The sequence below is a fragment of the Colius striatus genome, chromosome Z (genome assembly GCF_028858725.1).
Source record: "Colius striatus isolate bColStr4 chromosome Z, bColStr4.1.hap1, whole genome shotgun sequence".
Taxonomy (NCBI): domain Eukaryota; kingdom Metazoa; phylum Chordata; class Aves; order Coliiformes; family Coliidae; genus Colius; species Colius striatus.
Window position 1 is genome coordinate 28,229,994 of NC_084790.1, and position 25,656 is coordinate 28,255,649.

General features: G+C 44.2%; 1 protein-coding gene across 2 annotated transcripts in view; it reads right to left on the bottom strand.

Annotated features, from left to right (window-relative positions):
- Window positions 1-19,635, bottom strand: part of DCP2 (decapping mRNA 2) — a 37,158-nt gene extending 17,523 nt beyond the window's left edge. For both annotated transcript variants that reach the window (XM_062018654.1, XM_062018653.1), the window contains exons 1-4: window positions 19,512-19,635; window positions 10,596-10,747; window positions 6,543-6,670; window positions 6,040-6,138 (exon numbers count right to left, since the gene is read on the bottom strand). In XM_062018654.1, the coding sequence (XP_061874638.1) occupies window positions 6,040-6,138; window positions 6,543-6,670; window positions 10,596-10,747; window positions 19,512-19,564 (432 nt within the window). In that variant the 5' untranslated portion in view covers window positions 19,565-19,635. The remainder of the gene's footprint in view (window positions 1-6,039; window positions 6,139-6,542; window positions 6,671-10,595; window positions 10,748-19,511) is intronic.
- Between the last annotated feature and the right edge of the window lie 6,021 nt (window positions 19,636-25,656).

Here is a 25,656-nt window from a genome sequence, read left to right on the forward strand (position 1 = left end):
CTCCTTGTTGGTTCCTCCATCAACTGCGACAGGAAGTTGTCATCAACAATCTGCAGGAACCTCCTGGACTGTGTGTGCTTGGCCGTGTGGCTATCCCAGGAAATATCAAGGTGGTTGAAGTCCCTCATGAGGACCAGGGACTGTGATTGTGAGGCAGCTCTCAGCTGTTTGTAGAAGGCCTCATCCACATCCTCCTCCTGATCAGGTGGCCTGTAGCAAACTCCTACAACAACAACACCTGCCTTGCCCTGCCCATTAATTTTTACCCATAAGCACTCTACTCTCTCCTCATCCCCACCCAGGCACAGTTTGGTACACATTAACTGCTCTCTCACATGAGAGCAACTCCACCTCCTTGTCTTGTCAGTCTGTCTTTCCTGAACAATACATAGCCCTCCATGGCTGTGCTCCAGTCATGGCAGCTGTCCCACCACGTCTCTGTGACCACAATGAGGTCGTAGCCCCGCATCTGCACCCACATCTCCAGTTCCTCTTGTTTATTCCCCAGGCTGTGTGCATTGGTGTAGAGGCAGTGCAGGGGCTTACTCAAACACACAGGTTTCCCTGGATGGGTGCAGGAGGTTTCTTCCTGGTTTGGCTCTTCCTCAGGGTGGTCAGCCTTCGCATCTCAGCCCAGTGTGCAGATGAAGGGCACTTATCATTGCATTCCCTGTCCAGCCCTGTTTCCCAGATAGAGGGGACAGCTTGTTATATTTTGCTTCTTCCCCCACTCCCCAAGTCCCTTAAAGACCTCTTTATTAAGTTTGCTAGCCTACTCCCAAATGTTCCAGTGCCCTTACGGGAAAGATGAATCCCATCCCATCCTATCAAGCTTTAGTCCTCAAGGAAGGATCCATTGTCAAAGCACCCAAAGACTTCCCACCAGCACCAGCCTTTTAGCCAGGAGCTCACTTGGCTGATTTTTCCATTACAAACTCCTCCTTTATCTCTAGTGAACAGGATAGAGGAGAAAATAATACAAATCCCTCTACCTTTTACCCGCTCCCCCAGGGATTAAAAATCCATCTGGATCCTGGAGACGTCATGCCTCATGACATCATTTATACCTACATGGAACACAAGCAGGGGGTAGTAGCCTGCATCCCTGACAAGCCATGGCACTCTCTTGGCCACATCCCTGATTTTGGCCCCAGGCAGGCAGCACACCTCTCTGGACTCCCTACCTGCTCCACACACAGGTCTCTCAGTGCCCCTTAGCAGCAAGTCACCCACAAGCAGCACCCATCTCTTCTTCCTATGATGTCCATTACCTACTGCAGGTGGAGAAGCTGATGGGTTGTTTGGTGGATTGCTTGACAGGCTTCCCCTTTTGGAACTTGCTCGTTGAAGTCCCTTGTCGCCTGTGCCTCATACTTATTTGTAGTGGGCACTCCAGAAGAAGGACTTTGAAGACAAGCCTTTGTCCTTTTTTTTTTGTAACCAGGGTCCAGGGCTTGTTGGATTCACTGGAGGCTTGCACCTGACTGCAGAAGCCTCCATCTTTCTCCACTTCTTCCCCTCTAATACTACAGAGCCTGTAGTATTAGAGGAGAATCACAGTTTCCTGCAGCTCTTTCACCAGGCACTGCAGTTCCTGAACTTCAGGGCACCTATGACACATTTTTGCCTCAGAAGTATAGGTCCCTAAGCAGGCTAAACACTCCCTGCACTCCACCTGGACCGAAGCTTCTCTACTAACCAGTGCTGTATGGGTGGATGCATTGACCTTCCCCTGGGTTTTGTCCACCTGAGCCCTGGCTTTAGTCCTTAGGTGAGTGCTCACCATTTTGCTAGGTTGAAGCTGAAGCACTTCTCTGACTTCTGTTTCTCTAAATGGGCCGTGGGGTTGTTCCCTGCCCATCCTCCCTGCTCACTCTGCCTGCACAAACTGCCACACCACACCTGGGTGCCGTGTCACTCCGTTTACCACACTCCTGGTTGCTGGTGCTCCCTGGGGGACGATTAAATCCCCCGTGGTTTCTGCAGCTCCGCCTCCCAGCAAGACTGTCACCCTCGCAAGAGCCGTCTGGTCCTGGCAGCTCTCCTCGTTTTTCCTCCAGTCCCCGTGCTCCAGGAATCCCTGGATTAACTAAATCAGTCACACAGCCACGAATAAACAAGCCTTGCCTCCACTTTGTGTACCGTCAATGCCCAAGGAAATGGCAGATGAAGGCATCCAATACCTAAGGAAATTAGCTGTGTTGGAAGTCATCTATACTGATCTAGATAATGCTGAGGCCTCCACAGATCCAGACAATGTCCAGTGTACACGGGCCATGTTGAGAAAAGTGATTCAGAGTGCCCCAGCTACATATTCTAATATCTTGGCAATGGTGTATCACCCAGACATGGATATACCAACAGTGAAGAGAATATCTTCTTGGTTGCAGAACTATGAAGAGAGCCTCTGCACCTCCTCACCAGTGTGGGATGATGGCCTGACTGTCAGAACTGCCCCAAGAATTCCATCATCCACTGCCCAGACCAGGGGAAAAGGAAATCCCAGATGCAGGAGTACACCACAAAATGAACTCTGGCTCTTTTTGTGTGGCCAAGGAGATGGTGAACCCATTTTTAAGCTGGAAGCTTGTGTACATGAACTAAGGGGGAAAAGAGCTGTTAGAAAAGGATCATCCAAGAAGGCTGTCAGTGTAGTAGCTGCAAGCAAAAAAGAAGACAATCAGTGGTCTCCCAGATATAAAAGAACTGCAATCACCTCCTCTGATGCCGATGAGGAGACTTCAGGTCTGCAATTTTAAGGATCAGATAGTGAATACTCATTGATGATGATGAAGAACAGAAATAGAGGGTCCCTGCCTCCAGCCAGGAGGAGGAAAGGGATGACCGAATGTACTGGACTATGTGGGTTCAATGGCCCGGCACATCAGATCCACAAAGCTATAAAGCCTTAGTAGATACAGGAGCACAGTGTACATTGATGCCATCAAGCTAGAGGGGCAGAGATTCTGTCTTCATCTCTGGAGTGACAGGGGGATGTCAAGAATTAGCTGTATTAGAGGCTGAAGTGAGCTTAACAGGGGACAAATGAGAAAAACATTCCATTGTGACTGGTCCAGAGGCTCCTTGTATTCTTGGCACAGATTACCTCAGGAGAGGGTACTTCAAAGACCCCAAGGGGTATTGATGGGCTTTTGGTATAGCCTCTGTAGACACAGAGAAAATCAAACAACCCTCTAGTTTACCTGGCTTCTCAGAAGACCCTTTTGTTGTGAGATTGCTTTGAGTTCAAGAGCAATAGGTACCAACTGCTAGCAGGATGGTGCACCGGAGGCAGTATCACACAAATCAAGACTCCCTGGCTCCCATTCGTGAGTTGATTCAGCAACTGGAGGCTCAAGGAGTAATTAGCAAAACTCATTCCCCGTTTAATAGTCCCATATGGCCTGTGAAAAAAATCTGATGGGCGGTGGAGGCTAACAGTAGACTATCGTGGCCTGAACAAAGTGACACCACCACTGAGTACTGCTGTACCCAGACACATTAGAGCTCCAGTATGAACTGGAGTCAAAAGCAGCCAAGTGGTATGCTACGATTGACATTGCCAATGCATTTTTCTCAATTCCATTGGCAGCAGAGTGCCAGAGTTCTCCTGCACATACAGAGGTGTCCAATATGCCTGGAACAGATTGCCCCAGGGGTGGAAGCATAGTCCTACCATTTGTCATGGGCTAATCCAAGCTGTGCTGGAAACGTGTGATGCTCCTGAACATTTACAGTACATTGATGACATAACTGTATGGGGCAACAAGGCAGAAGAAGTGTTTGAGAAGAGGAAAAGAATAATTCAGATTCTTCTAAAAGCTGGTTTTGCTATAAAAAGGAGCAAGGTAAAGGGATCTGCACAAGAGATCCAGTTCTTGGGCATAAAATGGCAGGATGGATGTCAACATGTGCCTATGAATGTTGTGAACAAAATAGTGACTATGTCTCAATCAACCAATAAGAAAGAAACACAAGCTTTCCTGGGCCTTGTGGGATTCTGGAGGATGCATATCCCAGGTTATAGTCAGCTCATGAGTCCTCTTTATAGAGTAACCAGAAAGAAGAACTGTTTTGAATGGGGCCTTGAGCAACAACAAACTTTTCAACAAATTAAACAGGAAATAGCTCGTGCAGTCGCCCTTGGGCCCATCGATAAAGGACCAGATGTGCAAAATATCCTCTACACTGCCACTGGAGAGCATGGTCTCACCTGGAGCCTCTGGCAGAAAACATCTGGAGAAACCCGAGGTCAACCATTAGGGTTTTGAAGCCGAGGATATCGAAGATCAGAAGCCCACTACACCCCAAATGAAAAAGAAATACTAGCAGCATATGAGGGACTTTGAGCTGCTTCAGAAGTCATTGGCACAGAAACTTATCTCCTCTTGGCATAAAACCCCTTCTATACATCATGCAACCAGTATTACATGGAGTAAGTGGATAGCATTGATTGCACAACGATCTCGACTGGGGAAACCTAATCGCCCAGGAATCCCGGAACAGATCATGGACTGGCCAGAAGGCAGAGATTTTGGAGCATTGCCTGAGAAAGTAGCTTGTGCCCAGGAGGCACAACCATACAATGAACTATCAGAAGATGAGAGGCATTATGCTTTGTTTACTGATGGATCTTGCCACATGGTAGGAAATCATCATAAGTAGAAAGGAGCTGTGTGGAGTCCTACACGACAAGTTGTTGAGGCCACTGAAGGAGAAGACAAGTCAAGTCAGTTTGCTGAAGTTAAAGCCATCCAATTAGCTCTAGAGATTGCAGAACGACAGAAGTGGCCAGTACTCTATCTTTACACCGACTCCTGGACGGTGGCTAATGCCCTATGGGGATGGCTACAGCAATGGAAGAAGACCAACTGGCAGCCCCAATGATAAACCCATCTGGGCTGCCGGACTCTCATCTTACTTTCTCCCCTCCCTGGCTTGCTGAGGAGGGGGGTGACAGAGCAGCATGGTCAGCACCTGGCATCCAGCCAGGGTCAAACCACCACACTCATCCTTCTTCTCCAGCCCTTGAATTCTGCAATGACAGACCTCTGCATCACTAGCTCAGGTATTTCACTTTTTCACACTACACTAATTATGTTCTGCACTCAGATATCTGTGACTGCTGACATGAGCATGTATCTCACATGTCTATTGCATGAGTGCAATGTTAAGAACTATCTTACTATCTTGCTTTTCTACAACTGTGTTAGAAATGAGCTATATGGAAAGCACCACCACAGAATCAGAAATATTAACTTTTTCATTCATGTATCTCTGTTGAGTATATTTTTTAAAAATCCATGATTTCTCAGATACTGAGTTGCTCTAACCATGAAGAAAAATAATACATTTTATCACTTTTCCTCATCCTAATTCCCCTTCTCTACATTTCTGGCTATATTATATTACACGAACACTGAGTTTAGCCTATAAAAGATAATTACCAATATATTTTTAATATGCAGCTTCACTATCTAAGTCTCCAGCAGCAATAAACCCTACAGATGACTTTTTCAAATTTTACTTGCTATACACGTTGATCCTTGTTCCTCAATCACTGAAAAATAGAAAAGTTCTTCATAATTTTTATATAATGTTCTACAACCTTGAACTCAACTCTTTAGACTCTTTACATAGCCCAGTGTACACAAGCTAAATTTGCACTCTTCTACTATGTTTTTACAGTTATGGTAGCCCTTGAAACTAATATACAAAGAGCAACAACGTACATAAGGGTTCTAAAGCTCCAAAAGTAACACTTGAAAGTAGATTGATAGTTCAGCAGAACTAAACTTAGCAAGTTAGTGCAAAACAATTAAAACCACTGAACAGTGATTTTGTTTTAATTATTTAACTATACCTTTGAGTATCACTAGGGAACTCTGGAAAGCACTACAAGCTAAGGCAAAAGAATCCTGTGAGAACAGACTATTTATTTTACCCAAGTAAAACATCTTTTCACCTAACACACAGATCCCACTCACAGTAAAATTTCATTTGTTCATCTTAAATTTAAGGGAATCAAATATAACTTACCTCTCTAGCAGCACAGTCATGAGGAGCCTCTTCTTTATTTACTTTCCCTTTTGGAAATCCCCAACCAGACTTTGCTAAATAGCCCTGAACTAAAAGAACCTGAAAAATACAAGGAAATGCAATTGTGAAACACTCACTGTTCTAACCATTTTCTATAAAACGTCTGCCCTTCATTGTTCATGCTTCTCCAAAAAGACACTTTAGCCTGGAGAAAGGAACCCATTAGGTTTTCTGTGTTCTAGCAACTATGAAATTTTTAATGGGATCACACAATTCAAAATAAAAACACAAAACCAACCAAAACTGAGTAGGAAAGCAAGCAGTGTTTACTGTCGTCCTTATTACATTTGTGAACATATTCAACAGTGTCAACTATCAGGTCTTTGTGAATCTGAAGCACTTTCAGTTTTTTCTCCAGATAAAAAAATGTAAACAACATAAAGATTACTTCTGTCAGCACATCATCTTTCCTTCTAGCCTTCCACAACTATTTCCATACTTACATTTTCAAGTGTCTCATCAAGAATAATTGCACCGTAAGTTGGCACTCCCATTTTGTATTCTTTCCACTCATCTAAAACCTTTTGTACATCTTCACCTTGAGGCAGTAAAAAAGGACAGTGACTGAAGAGTACAGCGGCATGTTAAGGAAGATAAACTATAGCATCCAGTTTCAAATCACACACAGATGTACAAAAGAAACCCACTCAACATTTACCACAACCACACTACCTTCCCTACGTGCTTTCAAGAAGTCAATTCTCTCAGAAGTCAAAACATTCTGTACAAACTATTACCAAACTCCAAAGGTAGCCATCAAGTCACTTAGTCATTCTAACATAAACCAACTTAAATTTTAAAAAGACAAAAAGAACAAACATACAAAAACACCAATAAAAAACCAATGTGGTGGTTTAACCCCAGTCAGCAATTAAGCACCAGGAAGCCACTGCTCACTACCCCTGCCCCCCAGAGCAGTGAGAGGATAGCTGGGGAAAAAAAATAATTAAAAAAATCATGAGTTGAGAAAATAAGAGTGTAACAACTGAAATGAAACATATAATAATGATAGTAAAATATAATAATAGTAACAAAAAGAGATCTTAAAAAGTTGAATAAAATGCAAGAAAAACAAACTGTTGCCCAGTGCCATTGCTCACCATCTGCTGACAGATGACCAAGCAGTGATCCACACCTCTCCACCAACTCCTCCCAGTTTATATACTGGATATGATATCCTATGGTATGGAATAGCCCTTTGGCTAGGCCAGGTCAGCTGTCCTGGCCATGCTCCCTCCCAGCTTCTTGTATATCTGCCTGCTGGCAGATCATGGGAAACTGAAAATCCTTGGCTTAGGATATGCAACAGGAGCAATAAAGAATAGCAACAACTTCTCACACTAAATACAAAACACATCACTGCACAAGCTACTTAGAAGAAAAAAATAACTATCTCAGCCAAAACCAAGACAGGCAAGAATAAAGATGACACAAGGCTGCTAAAAGGAAGATTTCCCCTAATTTTGAAGAAAAAATATCCACGTAACAGTTATTTTGAACACATATTATTCTTAAAAACTCTTTTTTTTCAGTTTTAAGTGCATAAGTGCAGTGGTTCAAACTCAATCAGGAACTAAGCCCTACATAGCCACTCACTCAACTCACCCACAGTGAGATGGGAAAGAATCAGAATAGTGAAAGTAAGAAACCATATGGGTTTCTGGCATGGTTTGGCCCTGCTAGCACAGCAGCACCATGAGTCTCTCGCTCGGTGTCCCCATTCACCCACACCCTCATTAGGATGGCGGAGGACCCAGCAAAATGGGAGTAAAAAGATAAGCAAGGTTGTTGTGGATTAAGATAATGGCAGGGAGGGCTCACTGCCAATTATGGCTCCAGGCAAAACAGACTCCAGTACTTGACTTAAAGAGAAAAGTAGGAAAGTTTATTTTACAAGAAACAAAAAAAGCAAAAAAGGAGTAGGATGATAAGATTACAATCAGCACTTTAAGATCTCCCTCCCCCATCCCTCCTTTCTTCCCAGAAGATATCAACCTGCACCTGATACCTCTACCTCCTCCCCTGTCAACAGCTCAGGGGGGCAGGGAATGGGGAATGTGGTCAGTCTCTCACAGATGGGCTCTGCCATTTCAGTCTTATCAGATGAGGACGGCTCCTGGCATTCTTCCCCTGCTCCAACACAGGGTTCTTCCTCCAGGACACAGTCCTTAACGAACTTCTAGGGTGTGGGTTGCTCCCAACAGCTGCAGCTTCTGCTGATACAGGGTCCCTCTCTAGAGACAAGGCCTCTTCTGGGCATAAGTTTAATGAGCTGCTTTGTCATGGGCTCCTCCCTACAGTTACAGCTGTGGATATTGGGTCCCTTCCTCAGGACATGGCCTGTTCCAGTCATAGTGATAAAGGGTCCCTCCTTCGGGACGCCATAGTTTTAAAGAAGGAAATCACTGCCCCTGGCTCGGGGTCTGCAGTGAAGTGGTTGGGTCCCCTCACAGGACACAGCTTCCTCCGGCCATAGTCACTGTCCCTGGCTTGGGACCTTTAATGAAGTGAATCGCTGCCCCTGGTCCGCGGTCAGCTTTATCAAAATGAGTCTCTGCCCCTGATGTGGGGTCTTTAAAGAAACGAAAATAAATCTCAGCTTCACCAGTTCTCTCCATAGAATGCAGGGGAGTCTCTGCTCCAGCACACCTCCTCCTCTCTTTCATCACTGACCTTGGAGTCTGCATGGTTCTTTCTCTCACTGTTCCTACTGCTTGCACCACCAGCCAGAAGAAGAAGGGCGGAAAAATGGAAGAAGACGGAGGAAGAAGCCTCTTCTTCCAGCTTCTTCTTAAAAAGTGATCGTGGAAGCATCTAATTGGCTCAGCTCCAGAAGTGGGTCTGGCTCAGAGCTGGGGAGAGTTGCGAGCAACTTCGTACAGCCCTTCCCCCTTACCAGAAAAGGCTGTCATGTCAAACTACGACAGTGTCAATGAAGACAGTTAAATAAAACACAAAGCAAAACAGGGAATTCGTTCCCCACTTCCCATGGGCAGACTGGTGTTCTGCCATCCCCAGAAAATCAGGGCTAAATCACACATTGTGGTTACCCAGGAAGGCAAACATCATCACTCCAAAGATGTCCCCCCCACACTTTCTTCCCCCAGCTTCATATGCTGAGCATGACAGTCTGAGATATCCCTTGGGTCAGTTGGAGTCAGCTGTCCCAGCTGTGTCCCCTCCCAACTCCTTGTGCACTCCTAGCCCATTTGCTGGATAAGCAGAAAAGGCCTTGATGCTGCACTCAAACATAGCCTGACAGTACCTACTGTGAAGAAAGTTAGCTCTGTCACAGCCAAACCAGCACAATGAGACAGACAAAACTAAAATTTCATCTCCTGCTGAGGTAAATGGAAATAAGGTTTTTCCCCCACAATCATTCATGAAACTATGATACAGAATCTATACTTAAGTATTTATTATGAAAAAATTAATGGTATATTTTAATGGAGATCTAAATTCTAATATACTTTACCAAAATTTAGCACGCAGAGAAAACATGAACAACCTGTCTAAAACTTTGAAAGCACATCTACAAGTCCTTAATAAAATTATTAATATTATATACTACCAATAAAAAAAATCCCATTGCAGAGATCTAAAAAAAAAAAAAGTGGAGCAGAACCACTATATCTGACAAACATAAGCTGGAGAGGCAGAGATGTGATGAACAAGTAACATCTGTTACACTATTTTTCCTGTGCTGCCTACAATCACCAGAAGAATTCTGTTGGTCTGAAAACACACTTATAATTAAAAACATATCTAAAAATGAATAAAAATTAATGGCACAATATAAAGCAATGGAAAACTATCATATTTTCATAGATTATTGTTAAAAGCTGCAGCGTTTCAAGGAAAATCTCTTATCACAATGTATTTTGGGCAGTAAAACCACTGATAAGATTATCACAACATTAGAAGCAATACTCCAACCCCACACCACAAACACACAAGATGAAAATCATGAGTTTATCTGCATCAAGTGTGCATTCCTGTGTCCCACGTAAGCAATGAAAAAAGCAGAGGCAAATCACATGAATTCTATAAAAATACATCCTCTCTCCTACTTAAAAAACCTGTTTCTAGGAGCAACTGTCAGTACTTTCAACAAATGCAAAACCACTGCCCACGGGGAAAGAAACTTCAGCTGTATTAACATTTATGTCATTGATAACTTGGAAAGGGATTAAATTTGGGAGACAAAAAGACACAGAGACCTCCAACAGTTTGTCTTTGAAACCTACCTAGCCCACCAAAAGGCAATCATGAAGAGAGAATTACTTGTTTCCCACAGTTCTTTAGCAGTTTGAGAAACATTGTGTCTGTTTTGTGGATAACACAAAACTATTGAAGCAACCAACAGATAAAAATCACATACCTTGCAATATCAACTTTTGATTACTAACACATGAACTGACATCTTCCTGCTCCAAGTAAGAAATGTTTTTAACAATATTGACACAGAAAATAATCACAGTAATAAAAAAGGATATCAGCTTTAGCAAAGTCTCTTATCCCACACTGAGGTAATCCTGGTGTGTTTTGCATGTAGAAGTCCAAGTAAAACCAATGGGCAAGTTCAATCTGAAAACACACTCTGATTGCATTGTCTCTCTCTTCACTTGGAATGTGCAAAATAAATCGGCTGCCAAGAAAGAAAGAAGAGTAAGATTAGCCAAATCTGTACATTTAAATAAATTTAGCAACAAAAATGCATTGCAACAGTGAAATTCTTGATCAATTAGCAGAGAGCAACTGATCACCAGATCCTCCTGGTTGTCTGGACAGCAACAGCTTTTCACATGAAAGTAAACCACAACCCTATCCTTTTAAAGTAAAGAAGGATGTTCTTTCACAAGAGACAATTATCATAAACCAAGTAAATTAACTATCATGAAAACAGAGGAATGAGGACATCCTATGTAAATGGTTGTACTACGGGAATGAAAACACGTTTACATGTCTAGTAACGAACATCTGCAAACTCTGATAACAGATGTCAATGCATTTTTTTCTGGATACCATTTAAACATAGCTACGTATATTGACTCAAAAACTACTCATTTATGTAGATTTTAAATTAAGATATGATCCTGTTAATTTTCTCAGTCATTAACACATGGATAATTTGTTTATTTTTTCAAGTCTGCTTTATGCCTTAGCTTGAACACACTTCCACGCAAATACAGTTTCAGAAATTTAAGTACCAGAGTTGCACCATGTGACAGCTCATTTTACTTAAGCAGAAGCAGCATTACTTACAAGACGAAGAAAAACAAAATTTTCTTTTCAGAAATTTAAGGTCATCCACCATAGAACTTAAACCATCTGACAGAGATCTTTTACATTTCATTCCCAAGTAGTACCAGACACATTCCAAAAGCCCATACTATCATTGCCAGAACCAGAAATACTTAAGATATCTTCACTTAAAATTTTGCAAGTATACTTTGTTAAGGGATGTCAAAAGTGGTTGCCTCTCCTAACCACTCTGGCCAAGGACTGTCTCCTGCTTGTCCACTGAAGACCTGCCCCAGGGTCTCTGTCCAGTCTGCCCAGGTTGAGGAACACAACTGCTGCTTTCCCTTAGGCAGGTTCAACCATAAGCAATGCCCAGCCTGTATCCCAAAAACCCACACAGCACACTAACATAGCTGGTCACACAGGCTGCCATGGTCAAAGTGCTGTCTTCAACAGCACCTACAGACAGGACTTGCACAAAATACAAGCACAGAGACAAGCCTCCTTCTTCGGCTGTCAAGAGGCAGAATGACACTAGTGTAGGGACACACTGACATTCTCCAGGTTCACAACTACCTATGCACATTCATGGGTCCCTCAAGGACCAGCATGGCTCCCTCTGTCCACCCAATACCCCTGTGCACATCCCCGACCCTTACATCCATCACACAGGTCCACGCCTCAATGGCAAGGCAGCTCTCAGTTTGCCAGCAGGTACACGTGCACAGATTTGGGGAAGACACTGAAACCCCAAGATTCAGCACCAGGCACGTGGGCTACAACCCATCATTGTGGTCCAGCTGCTGGCACTCTACCCCTCCCTCACCTCACACAGTTCCCTCCCAGGACGTGGTTTTCAAGACACTGACTTTTTCTACCCAGAGGCTGGAAACCAAGATCCCCATCATTGCAAGCAGCTGGGCTCTGACACATCCCTCATTCCAGTGGCTATGCACTCACACACAGAGCTCTCATCAATAGCTGGCACTTCATCCTTGCAGCACACATATACATAGGTAGAGAGAAAAATCACTTGTTTGAGTAGTAAATGGAAGTAGCCATCTAATAGCTGAGGCAAATTTATTGAAACGAATTGGTGGTTGTTGCAGCTCTCAGAGGGAGCATTAGCATTAGCCTCCTGTGACTTGGACCATTAAATCTGCTCTAGTGTCAGGGCAAGGACTCTGGTCTGTTGTGCCCAGCAGCTAGAGTGGGAATGGCCATTTTCAACATGAATTCAGATTGAGAACCACAGAAGCTGAGGGTTTGGGCAACATGGCCTAGGGATCTGGCTAATAGTCATATCAGACAGCCAAGGCAAGGATGTGACCAGAGAGACACTATACTGTAAGTCTCTGAATCCATGCTGCCTGCAAGGAGTGGCATGTGGAGTGGGGCACGTTGGAACACGCTTGTCAGGAGAGGGCTGGGGAAGGGAAGGCAGCATGAGGCAGAAGCCAGAATAAGCCACAGATTGAGGTAAGGATTGTGAGCTCAGGAGGGATGTGGGATCAGGATAGAGGAAAGGCCAGGAATTGAAGCTACACAGTGAAGGTTGCTTGCTGAAGCCAAGAAGCACATTCAGCTGTTGAGAAATGGAGGACTTTGCATGTTTGATGTTTAAACAAACCATAAAGCTGCTGGTCTTGTGTTGCTGTGGATTATCTAGGACCTCTGGTCCTTCTGAAACCACATGCTGGAGAGTAACAGACATACCTGGAAGAGGCTCATACAGAGAGAAAATTAAGAAAATATGCAACAAGAAGAGGGGACAAACAGTGGTAATCAGGCCAAAGGTTCAGCCAGACAAGCTCACTGATCTTTCCCATTTTCCACACAACTCACCCCTCTTTTACCACTTTCTGCTTACCCCCACTTTGTCCCTATCCTGGGTTTGGCCAGGATAGAGTTAACTCTCTCCAGCCTCGGCCAGGAGGCATGACCAGGCTATTCAATCCCACCTGACTTCATGCTCAGGCTATAAGGGCAGTGGCCAGGTGCTGTGGCTGAGCGTCAGGCTGTGGCGTGTGAGCACTTACACTGGACATTGCAAGCTTTTCTGTGTCCCTTGGTCATCATTGTAACTGCCTACTCTTTGCGGTGTTCTGTTAAATTGTCCTTATTTCAACCCACAAAGTTCTAGAACTCTCTTGATTGTCCTCCCCATCCTGCTGAGTTGGGGAGCAGTGAGTAACTGTGTGCTTTGGTCATTGTTCAGTTAGAGATAAACCACCACAGTCCCCTACTGCTTCCCTTGCCCCATTGCACACCCCCGAGCCCAGTGTGTGGTGCCCCCTCTGGTTTACAGCCCTATCAGATGCAAAGGCCAGGCTTATATTCTTGGAAGCAGTGCCTGTGGTTTCTTGACAGACCATGAATTAGCGTGACTGGCAGGTTTGATTCTTGTCCTTGTCTTCACTTGTGTTTTCTCAGGTCTATGCCTGTACATTTTTTGTTCTGTTTTTCCCCTTTTTCAATTAGTTCACCAGAAGCAGGTCCTCACTCAGATCAGCTTGCTGGAATGAACACTCCTAAGCCCCTACATATCCTCATCAATTAGTTGCCAGGTTTGGTTCTCATCACTAGCTCCCTTAATGCTTCTACTTCAAGTTTGTTTTGCCTATGTTTTCCTCCTGTTCTTATTAACCTGTTCTCATATTGAAAAAGGTCTATGACTAGATACTCTTAAATAAGGAAAGACTCTCCCTTGCATAAATAACCTTATTCACTTCCAGAACAGTATTTTCCTACTTGCCAGTTGAAAATTGGCAATACCACTCCCCAACTGCTCCATTTTTTTCTAAAGGCTCTGTTACTGCTGAAAATAGCTCTTCCATATAGAGCTGCTGAAGATTAAAGGTATGAAGCAGACTTTTGTTTTAGTACATTTAGTTCATAACATTTACTTGCCCCAGCACTGCCCCTGAACATAAATCGGAAGATAAAATACGTAGAGATAGTACCAAAAAGGAATAAGGACATGCCAGCATTAGGCTTGGAATAAAAAGGGCAAAACTAATGGGAAAGTTACTTATTAATGAGAAAAAGTTAACTCCTAAACTTAGTGACTGAAGTGCTAGCAACAGGTATCTCTAGGTTGAGATACTGCTGAGCAGAGGCTGGGGCTGCCCAGTGCTGGCTATAGTTGGCTCCAATGGAACTCCTGCAGGGCACCGCTGAAGCCAGCAGTCTGCACTGTGGTACCTCTAGGAAAGCACGATAAAGACAAAAATGCTGGACAAGCAGAGGAAGAAAGGAAAGACAGTAGTGAATACACCAAGGTCAGAGAAGAGGAGGGGAAGAAAATGCTCCATGGCAGAGTTTATGTCCACACTGCAGCCTGTGGAGGATCCCATGCTGGAGCCAACAGGTATTTCCTGAGGGAACTTCAGCTTATAAGATTAACTCCAAGCTGGCACAGGGGCAAAGCATGAGAAGAAAGAAGAGTCCATAATGAAGGGGTTAAGGTGAATCTGTAAAAAATGGAGGCACGGGGGAAAGCACTGTTTATATGTTTTTTGTCTCTTTTTCTCTATCCAAATCTAACTCTAATTGGCAATGAACTACATCAATTTTCCCTGAGTTGAGTCTGTTTTGCCCATGATGGTAACTGGTAAGCAACCTTCCTGTCTCATCTTGAGCCACAAGCTTTTCCATCCTATTGTCTCCCCTATCTTGCTGAAGAGTGGCTTGGTGGACAATTTGGCTGCTGTCCAAGGTTAATCCACCACAGTCCTGAAGTCAAATGATTGACCAACAGCACTTGCTTACAGGAGAAAGTGAGCACTCAGAAGCTCCAGAGCCTACATTAATACTCTTTACCTCCATTTCTTTATTCAGTAAGGAACATTCAGTGGCACAAATCAACATGACTGAAAAATTACATGGATACCTGTAACTTGTTATTTAACAGAATTGGTCAGAGTAGTCCTAGTACCAAAATTTAAACACACACTAACTTAGCAGTACTAAAATAAACTGGATGCCAACACTGTGATTCTAAAACAGCCTAGGAGATGAAAAGAAAAGTTTGAAGACGTTATTTACCTGGCTTAATCTCTCAGCTCTGTTTCATGTGCTGGCAAGTCACATTTCACTCTCTAAATATCAATTCTAAGTGCAGAAGTCTCTTAATTTATCAGCGGGGAAAAACTGACAGTTTGGAAAAAGAAATACAATGTTAAAAGAAAGTGCATTAGACTAGTGGTTTTAATCTTTTTTATTATTATTAGAAGAATGGTTTTGAAATTAAAGCATTTGCCAATAATCACCACCACCATTATCACTTCTCCCACAGATCTCTACAGCTGAATATAAAAACCTACTTGTTTTTATACACTGTTGGGAAAACTTGTAGGGTTTGGGGTTTTTTGGGTTTCAGTTTGTTGGGGGTTTTTAAGACCTGGGTTATATCAGTTCTCTAATACAAGTTTCAGTGTTGCCTATTTTCAGTATTAGATTCTGTGAAGTCAGCTATGAATGTTTGTCTCTGAACATAGTCACTATGGCAGGTAACTTAACTTTGTGTTCCACAAGACAAACTAAGCCCAAGGCTGAAGAGCCCTTCACCCAATGTGCTTGATTTAACAAAGTCAACATGAAAGAGAAGTTTTGGTAACATGCATTAGAAGTTCTACATTTAAACTTAGCTATAACCTACATGAAATGGTTACATATTCTACTATTCAGTGTGAAAAAACACTATAGCATCAGCAAGAACATTCAAAAGTACACAAAGAACCCCAAATAATCAAAGATCGGTATGCTAAGTTTCCCTTGTTCAATTAAAAGCTTACTATGATGCTGAATGCTACAGTTGTTTCTAAACAGCCAAACTTTACCTTCAGCAAAACACACTGTCACACAAACAGTGTAAGCTAAACTTTGTAAAAGTAAGGCAGTTGAAGAACATAATACAGATCCTCCTAGAGGTTCACACATTTCAAAACTGCTGTGCTTTAAGTGACCACAGACAATAAAAATTTTAGAGTCCTAGTCCAATTAACTACACAATTGAGCAGCATTTGTTAAGATCAAAATCCATTAGTACAAAAAGAACTCATCATCCTGCATGATACCTAAAAAACTTTGAAGCTTTAAGTCACAACTGCAAAAACAACATAGTAATGGCTACCCTGCAGTACTTCCATGTTTTTAACCTACTGGGCTCAACAAAAACAAAAAGAACCAACTCTCACATCCTTCCCTCAAAATAAAAGTACCAGCTGAGGAACCTTTGTACACCTTTGGAGATAGCAACAGCCGTAAGAATTACCTGCAAGCATTAAAACAGCTGTAGCTAATTTGTACAGTGAAATTATTTTTTAGACTAATCGGCTGAATTAGCTGGAACAGCTGCAAGTTATCTAAGGACCTACACATGAGCCTCTTTAAGTGGCCTCCATGTGGAACCTCACAAAGGCTCCTGTCTAGGCAGAGGCTCTGAGAGACAACTAGATAAAATGATTCAGCTTAAAGTAAAATCCAAATGCATTTTAATTCAATAATGCATTACATTGATGTAATCAGTACCAGCTCAAAGTGGCCTTTTTGTCATAAGGAAATATAATATGGCAGATACAGTGTGACCATACCTCCGACACACACAAACTTTTCACAATCAAGAGTTTTCTGCAGAGAATCCAGGCCATTTGCTTCAGGACAAAGGAAAATATTCCTGTCCAAAGGCAAAGCATATAAATTTCACAGATACGCTGGCACTCTCGAGATACAAATAAAACCAATAGCTCTGTTTCAGGGACATCTAAGCTTTAACTTGGCCTTTTGGTTTCCCAATACACAAAAAGCACTCCACCACACTGGGGGCAGCGGGAGGAGGAATCAAACTACTAGGCAAGCTTGACTTGAAAGCAGATTTATTTCATAGTTGACCTTGGTAAGAGTAATGTGAATGCTTGCCATCTCCTAAAAATACACTAGTAGTTATTGAGATTCACAGCTTACACTGCTATAGCTCATACAAGACAGCAGAGAATTCATATGGCTCCTGCAAATCTTCAAAGCTGTTATACTGAAATTACAATTATTTTAGTACTGAGGTTTTATTTCTGACAATTTTAAAAAGAAAAAAAAAATTAAAAGTATAGGTTGTGCTAGAAAACACATAGAATCTTCTCAACAATCAAGCACGAAGACTGCTTGTCTCTTTGTACTAAAATGCCCACTAATGTGGAAATACAGAGTAAAGGATGTGGGAAGTGACAAGTATTTTAATAACTCATTTAAAGACAACCACCTGAATTGCAGCACAACTGATCTTCCCCTTATTTAATAGTTTACCATCTCCCCTGAGGCAGGATCTATCAGGCCCTGTCACACTACCAGTGCGCAACAGAATCCTTTCTCTCCCACAGGAAAGCCAGATTCCCCCATTCCTTTCAGTTGTTCTGCCATATCTAAGGAAGGCAATGTATCTGAAGCAAGGCTGATCTGTTAGCACTGAGGAATGTCAACAAGGCGAATTAGCAAAAGATGAAGAACAAGACAGATGGTAACCACAAGCGCCCAATCTACTATTCTAAGGCATTTTTTTTTCATTAAAGCCATACAATTATAAGGCAAAACACCATTTCAAAGGCCGAAGATAACCACTACATAGAGGAGCACTCAAGATTGTGGGATTGACCCTATATCATGTAAGATCTGATTACTCACGTCTCCTTCTACCAGCCTCCCTACAGGAGTGACACAAACAGGCCATTTCAGTTTTGTAAACATTGTGATTCCGCTCTGGATTTTCTAGAAGTCTTAAACCACGCTTGATATGTGAGGAAGGATCTAAAAAACAAGTCCCAACTCTCTGCAGGGAGCCCAAAGGAGACATAACGGAAACACAAACACATTTCAGAGGCCAGGCTTGGAGAACTGAAAATTTACTTGCATATTGCACCTCCTGCGTTATACACAAGACAAAATGCTATTGAGCATAGTGGTTGCAGCTTCCCGTAGTATTGTCATTTCTAAGCATTTTCACTTATTTGAAAATATTAATTCCACTAACTGGACTGTCTTTTGTCTCTAGTAACCTTTGTACGTAGGTACTTAGGAAAGGAGACCTTTTGAGGTGGCAAAACAGGATTACTTCACAAGTATCACATTCAGTTTGGGGCATCAAATTCTGTGGATGACAGATGAATTAGACCCCAAAAGGCTGTGCCATAGATGATCAGAGACTGGCGAAATAAGGGGGATTCCCCTTCCCCAAGAAAACATTATCCACGTTTAATGAAAACTTAAATGTGCAACGTTTAGGATAAGTTAACCATTCCACTCACAGGACCGACAAGCAGGAGAGATCAGTTTCTGGCTGAAAGGTACTCCTTCGGCTCTCTCTTTTCTGTCTCACTGGGAATATTCTCTAGAGCAGCAGAAGAAACTTCCTGCCACCTCTTCTCAACTAAACCAGACTTCTGAATGGCATCTCACCAATTCATCACTACACACATCACATCGGCCTTATGCTTCTAACTCTTCTTTCACTCGCACAAACAATGCCGATGAAGCTTCACCTGCCTCGGCCAAGCAGCATGAGCTGCTGCACACACACCAAGAAAAAGCCACAACCAACGTTCTGCCCTTTCTCCCACACACAGTCTCTTCCCCGACGCTAGTGTAGCCGAACACCGGGTTCTGATGGCGGCGTCGACGGCAACAAGGAGCCGTCGGGCACTCTTCCCGCCACGCCAGCACGGCTTCCACCGGGCAGCGGCGCCCTAGCCCCAGGACCCGTAAGGGAGGCGGGTGCAGCCCCGCACGGGCGCGGAGGGAGGCAGCCTCCTCAAGCCCCTTCCTTCCGCTTCCCGGCTGCACCGACACCGCCCCTTACCCCAGGCCGCGCTGCTCTAAACAGCAATCCCCCCACACCCCGGCCGGAGTCCCGCCAGCCCAAGAGCCGCTCCAGCAGCCGCCAACACCGCGGGCCCTGAGCCGCCCGGGCCCCGCGGCACGACCGCGCGTCTCGCACTGGGAGGGGGGCAAGGAGCAAGAGAGCACGTCCAGCCGCCCTCCACAGCGGAGGGCCCGCGGCGGCGCGGAACGGGACTGCCGCTGCCGCCGCGCAGGGGAAGGGGGAGGCGCCGGCCGGGCTGCCACGGCCGGTGGGCGTGAGGCGGGCCCGGGAACCGGGAACGCCCCCACCTCGCCGTTACCTGCACAGGTCGTCCAGGACGCTGCTGGGAATCTCGGGCCGTTTGGTCTCCATGGGGAAACGCGGCTCATCCCGACACGGCGAGGCCCAAACCACGATAGAGCGGCGGGGCCGGGACTCTTCAGTGCCCGCCCGGCAGGGAGTAGGGCGGGGAAGCTCCGGAGAGGCGGCCGCCTCCGCCAATCGCCTCCCGCCGCCGGTGCCGGGACCCGCCCGACAGGCGGCACTGCTCGGGCACGGCGAGCCAATCGGCTGGAGAGCTACTGTGCGGATGGGACCCTCAGGTGATCGCGGGAGGCAGCCAATGGGCGCCGCGCCCGGCCCGGGGCATCACCGTCGCGTGCGCGAGGGCAAGGGCTCCCAGCGGCGCGAGGCGCGTCACGCCACGTGACGGGCGGTGGAGCCGGCGGGGCGGGCGGGGCCGTGCAAGTCCCGCCGCTGGCGGCAGCTCCCGCTGCAGCCTCTAAGGCAGTCGGCTCGTTCTAGACGGGCTGTACTTCGGTTTCCTCCTCCGCGCGTTAAAATTCTCTGGGACGCGAGGCGGGGGAGGCGTTTTGGAATTGACGGGCTTCGGAGAGAAGCGTGAAGGCACTCTATTTCCCTTAACCTCGTTTTCCTTGCCGTCGAGGTTTTGTGCTGACGCCTTAAAGTTCAGCACTGGGAGGTACTTAAACTTCTCACAATGTGAATAACCGAGTACAGAAAGCGTTTTTAGGTGCGCGGTGCGGACTAGACGAGAAAGAGATGACAGACACGAGCGTCTCCGGGTTGGCGCTCGTTGAAAGCAGCTGCCGCGGCAGCCGCTCCTCGCGCCGCAGTTGCTGAGGCGGGCGGCCAGGGGCCGCTGTTGCCACTTCCCGCGCCCGTTTGTTGAGGCGGCTACAGGGGCCCCTGCGGCCGCTCCCTGCGCCGCAGTTGCTTGAGCCGGGGTCAGGGGCCGCTGCTGCCACTCTCCGCGCTGCAGTTGCTGAGGCGGGGATGTTTCGCCTGCTCCAGACATGCAGTGGCAGCTGCTGCCGACGCCTTTGATTCCAGTTCGAAGTTAATATTTCAACCATTTCTTTGCCATGTGCCTTCCCCACCCCATCCTTGACAAAAGTGCCGAAGCATCATCAGACAGCAGTTGGACAGCAGTTTCGTTGAGGTTGCCACTGCTGCACTCGCATCCTCCTCTGTGCTGGAACACGGAGGGCCACGGGGGGGGGAATCAGAATAGGTAGAAAAACAATTATGCATAAAGCAGTGATTAGGTTTCTACTCTAGCTACCAGAACCAGCGAAGCTAGCTAGGTATCAGCAGAGGAGAGAGGACGAAAATGGACATGAAATGGAGCTGTTGAATTATTTAAATACTTCAGTTTAGTTTCTCAAGTGATAATACTGAATTTTTGTCTATCGTTTCTTAAGATTGTTAATGTTTCTCAAGGCTTTTTGATTCTGTTAGGCAAAGCAGCGTGTAGAAACAGTGCCCAGGGTAAGACCAGCACATGTCCAAGATATAAGTTAACTTGAGTTAGCTGTGTAGCTAAACCAGGGATAGTAGATCTAGAGGACAACCAATGAATGACCACTGGAGGAGATAATGAATTGCAGAATTGGGTAATTGTTTCCTGGAATAGCATGTTCATGGCAAATAACCTCATGAAAGGTGTTGAATATTCATGTTTTAATGTACAAAATCAATGTACTTTTGTCTTGTGGCATGCATGTTTGGTGGAAGGATCCCTGTGCATCCAGCACTGCATTAAAGAATACCTGCTCAATAACAACCCTGTTATTACTGAGTCTTTATTTCGGAATCCCTATCTAGCCACACCTAACTTCCCACTCTCAGTGGAATGTTAAAAAGCAAGGGGAGGTTAGAAGCTCCAACTTAGAATCAGATGATGGGAAAGGTGATGTGAACCACGAGCAGTTTGGTTGTTGGTAGTGAACATAACACAATATAACTGTCTGGAATCACCAAAAGGAGGATGTGTCATTTTATGCTTCCCCCTGGTGCTGTACGTCTGGCATTCCACCAGATCTTGTACTGAGACAATTCATCTCCTAGGCTTAAAGTTCAATCTTCCTGGAAGTAAAACATTCATAGTAAAGAAAAAAATAATCTAGAGATTATTTTGAATTATAATCTAGAGATTATTTTGAATTATTTTATTTTCTCAATGAAGAGAAATGCACTCTTGAAAAATTTTTGCTCTGGCAGTGCTGCAAAATTAAGCACTTGGACACTCAGAGTGCTTGCAGGCACATTTGAATAAAGAAATGAGCAGACAAAGGCACCAGTCTGGTGCTATCCTGAAGATACAAAAAGTTACGTATATTCACAATTCATTTCTTAACTGCTAGGGACAGAAAGTGAGAAGTGTATCCTTTTCCTCCTTTCCAAAGTTAAAGAGCAAGAGACTGCATGGTAGCTCCAGAAGTACACAGGAAAGGCATTCTACCAGGTAAAGATGGAGCAATATTGTAAGATTTCAGACACAGTCTTAGAAGAAGCAGGACATTTACATATATTGATGTCTCTCCTGCAGTGGTACATGATGGTGTCTTTTGCCACACTATATTGCTGTGATACTTGACACGATGGATGGCTCATATCAATGTTGATTTATAAAAGTACTTAGGTAGAGGAAGGGAAGTCAAGCACTAACAATACTATTGATAAGACTAGACAGAGGGATGAATGGGAGGGTCTGAGTGCAAACTGGTAAATCCTATTGCCCAGAATTGAGTTTCTACCACAAAAGGTAGACATATGAGGTTCTAAAAAGTTACATTATCTGCATCCCTTTCAGGTATCAGGGTACTCTTCTTACTAGTGTTTTTCCCAGCTCTGCTACACGTTTTTTCCCTTTTTTTTCTTTCTCCATGCAGATATTGTACCAGAAGCTCCCACAACTGATAAGGAGAAATTAAAAACATGGTTTAGGAAATGTACTTTGACACCTTATGTTATCTATGCTACTATTAGCTCATTTGTGGTTTCTGGGAGAAAAAAAACACATCAAAAGCAAACTGAAACAATGGAAAAGTCAATGTGTCAAAAGTTATGAAACATTCTTGGGTAATAATACCTTTAACATTGGAAAAATGTACCAACAGAAGAACATAATGAAAGTTTATAGGAAGTGCTCCCAAGTCCCCAGAATTAGGAGACCAAGAAGAGACAAATGTTTCTGCTTGCTCCACTTTTGAGACATTGCTGAAAGACTCTAGGTTGGACAGAAGTGTAAGAAAAAAAGTGTTCATAAGTGGGATTTGGAACTCTGTAACATCGTGTTTTCTTTTTTCTCACTTAAAACCTTGTTTTACATTTCTTAATTTCTTCACTCAAATAACGTGTACTCCTTTCAACCAATACCTCATGCAAAGCAAGTTTAGTTAAGGCTGACATATTCAGGTTATATTTCCCCAGAGATTAATCTACATGTAGAGCTGGCAGGCATGGCTGTGTTGAGAGTGAAGTTGGCAATGCCCCTTGTCAAGCTGCAAGCGCAATTATGGTAGGAGGAGGACCAGATAAAGCATCAAGGAGTTTACCTACTACCCACAACACCTCAGAGCTCCAAGCAAAGTCACCCAGCAATGTAGACAAACGGGTTTTTGATAGTTGCTTATCAGTCAGCTTCAGCTGTCAGTCAGAAAGGCAATGATGAGGTGTTTGGAAATTTTTTTTTTAAAGTGTTGTTTCTTTGCGCTGGGACAAGGAGAGAAGGCAACAGAAAATAAAAGGGTCAGGTGTCAGGAGGTTGGGGCATTCCTTTTTTCTATAGTAGCTAGCAACAGGACAAGGGGTAATGGAATGAAGCTGGAACACAAAAGGTTCCATTTAAACATAAGAAAACACTATTTCACTGTGAGGGTGACGGAGGAGTGGAACAGGCTGCCCAGAGGGGTTGTGGAGTCTCCTTCCTTGGAGATCTTCCAGACCCGCCTGGACATATTCCTATGTGACCTGATCTAGGTGAACCTGCGTCTGCAGGGGGCTTGGACTTGATGATCTCTAAGGGTACCTTCCAACTCCTACCATTTTGTGATGCTGTGATTCTGTCAGCCATTTGTGTGGTCAGAAGGGGTCTCAGAAGAGGAGGTAGATTGCACAGGAAAAGCAACAGTGGAGCGTGGATAAAGTTTCACTTGGAGAAGCTGAACAAAGTGAATGACAGAACTGCATTGGACAGGAGGACACTCTCAGAAGCTAAGAACCAGACAAATCCAGATATCAGTAAACATATGTTTGCAGCTTTTGTTAAGAAGAATAAAGACAGGCAGAGCCTAGAGAGTTGGCAACCAAGAGAGCTGTTCTGAGGCTTGCCTAGGTCATCAGAAACAGGCATTAATCATCTCTTCAATATTTATACTACAATCTCCAACAAAGGGTAGCTAATGGAGATAGCATGGAAGGGTCCTGAAAAGCACTGACTTACATTTCATAAGCTACATGATGAGCTCACTGCCCCCGGTTGCTGCAAACTAGTATTTTGGGTCCAAGTTCCTTAAAAGCTACAAGGAGATAATGCAAGCTCTGCTCGGTTAGTCTGTCACATGAGAAACAAGGTGAGTCAGGAGAGCTACAAAGGCCTGTATCTCAGGTGGATGGTGGATATGCTATACTGTATAATCAATACTGTATAACCTATGCTGAGAAACATAAATAGTTAAAATATTTTGAAGCAACATTTAGGTATCACCCCCAAAAGTTAATGAAAATTTAGTCTTAAGTTCACATTAGCTTCAGTTCCCTGATTGTTAAGGAAAGATAACCACAAAGATCTGAAAGTAATCTGGCAGAGTTCATGATTTTTAATTTTCTTTTCAAATTAAATGAGAAGCACCACAAAAAGGGCTGCACAGGTGGTGATGCACAAGAAATTACAATAAATTAAATGCATTCAGTTGAAGATTTGGATTAAAAATGGTAATTAAACCCTAGTGAGCTGCTCTGAACCCTGCAGAGGAGGTAGGAAACCTGTGGGAAAAGTCAGTGATCACATGGCTACTTCATGTATAGAGAGCTGTGATAAGCCTGCACAGAAAAAAAAAAAAAAGTGTTAGGCTTTTCATAACATTACAGTACTTTACTCAAATAATTTTCTGATTTAAGGCTCTGCAGGTAATTGTTAATTGAATGGCAATAACATATACATTGTTACACATATAGGGCAAGCATGCAGTAAAGCACAGCATGTGTTGTAAGGCATGGCTTCCCTGTGGCTTACTTAAGGCAGCACCAGACTCAAACAGGCTTAGCCAGCTGATCCAAGTAACTGGTTTACACAGCCTTCAGGTATGGTTATCCACCCAGGTTCCCAAGTAAGCAGACAGTGGAAGAAGCATGCAGCTGCACTAAAGCCAGAAGCTAACCTTAGCTCCAGATGGTTGATAGGAGCAGACCACAGCTCTGGGTGAGAAGATGTGTGGATAAGGAAGTCAGTAAGCACAACTAGTCCCAGGGCCATTCTGATGCTAAAATCAGACCACATAGCTTAAAACATCATAGTGGAGAAGCAAAGACACCAATTTACATCAACTGGAAAATCAAGCTGGACAAAAAATTAGAATACAAAAAGGGAAAATGAAGAATGAGGGAACACAGAAAGGAAATAACTCTGTTACATGCTGTTTTCTTTTAGTTCCTTTCAGAGTGCAATCCTTAGCAGGCAAAATGTGCAGCCTGCCACGCTGCACATTGTCTAAGTGTGTAATTCCTCTCCCAGCCCAGGTGTGTCCTGTAGCCTATTACTTACATTGACTCTGGTGTTTCATGATAACTGTAGAAAAATTGTCTACTGCTGCATGTGCTTTGATTCTGCTATCCAGAACACCACTGTTTTAGAAGCTTGTTATATGGGAAGGCATTCATCTCTTAGTCCTCCACAGGAGAGTCCTTACTAAGTATGAGGAGAGACAGCATGGGAGAGTGTCATGGTTTGGCCCAGCTAGCACAGCAGCACCACAGTCTCTTGCTCACCCATTCACCCCCACCCTCGTTAGGATGGCGGAGGACCCAGCAAAATGGGAGTCAAAAGATAAGCAAGATTGTTGTGGATTGAGACAAGAGCAGGGAGGGTTCACTGTGAATTATGGTTCTGGGCAAAACAGACTCCAGTACTTCACTTAAAGAGGAAAGTAGGAAATTTATTC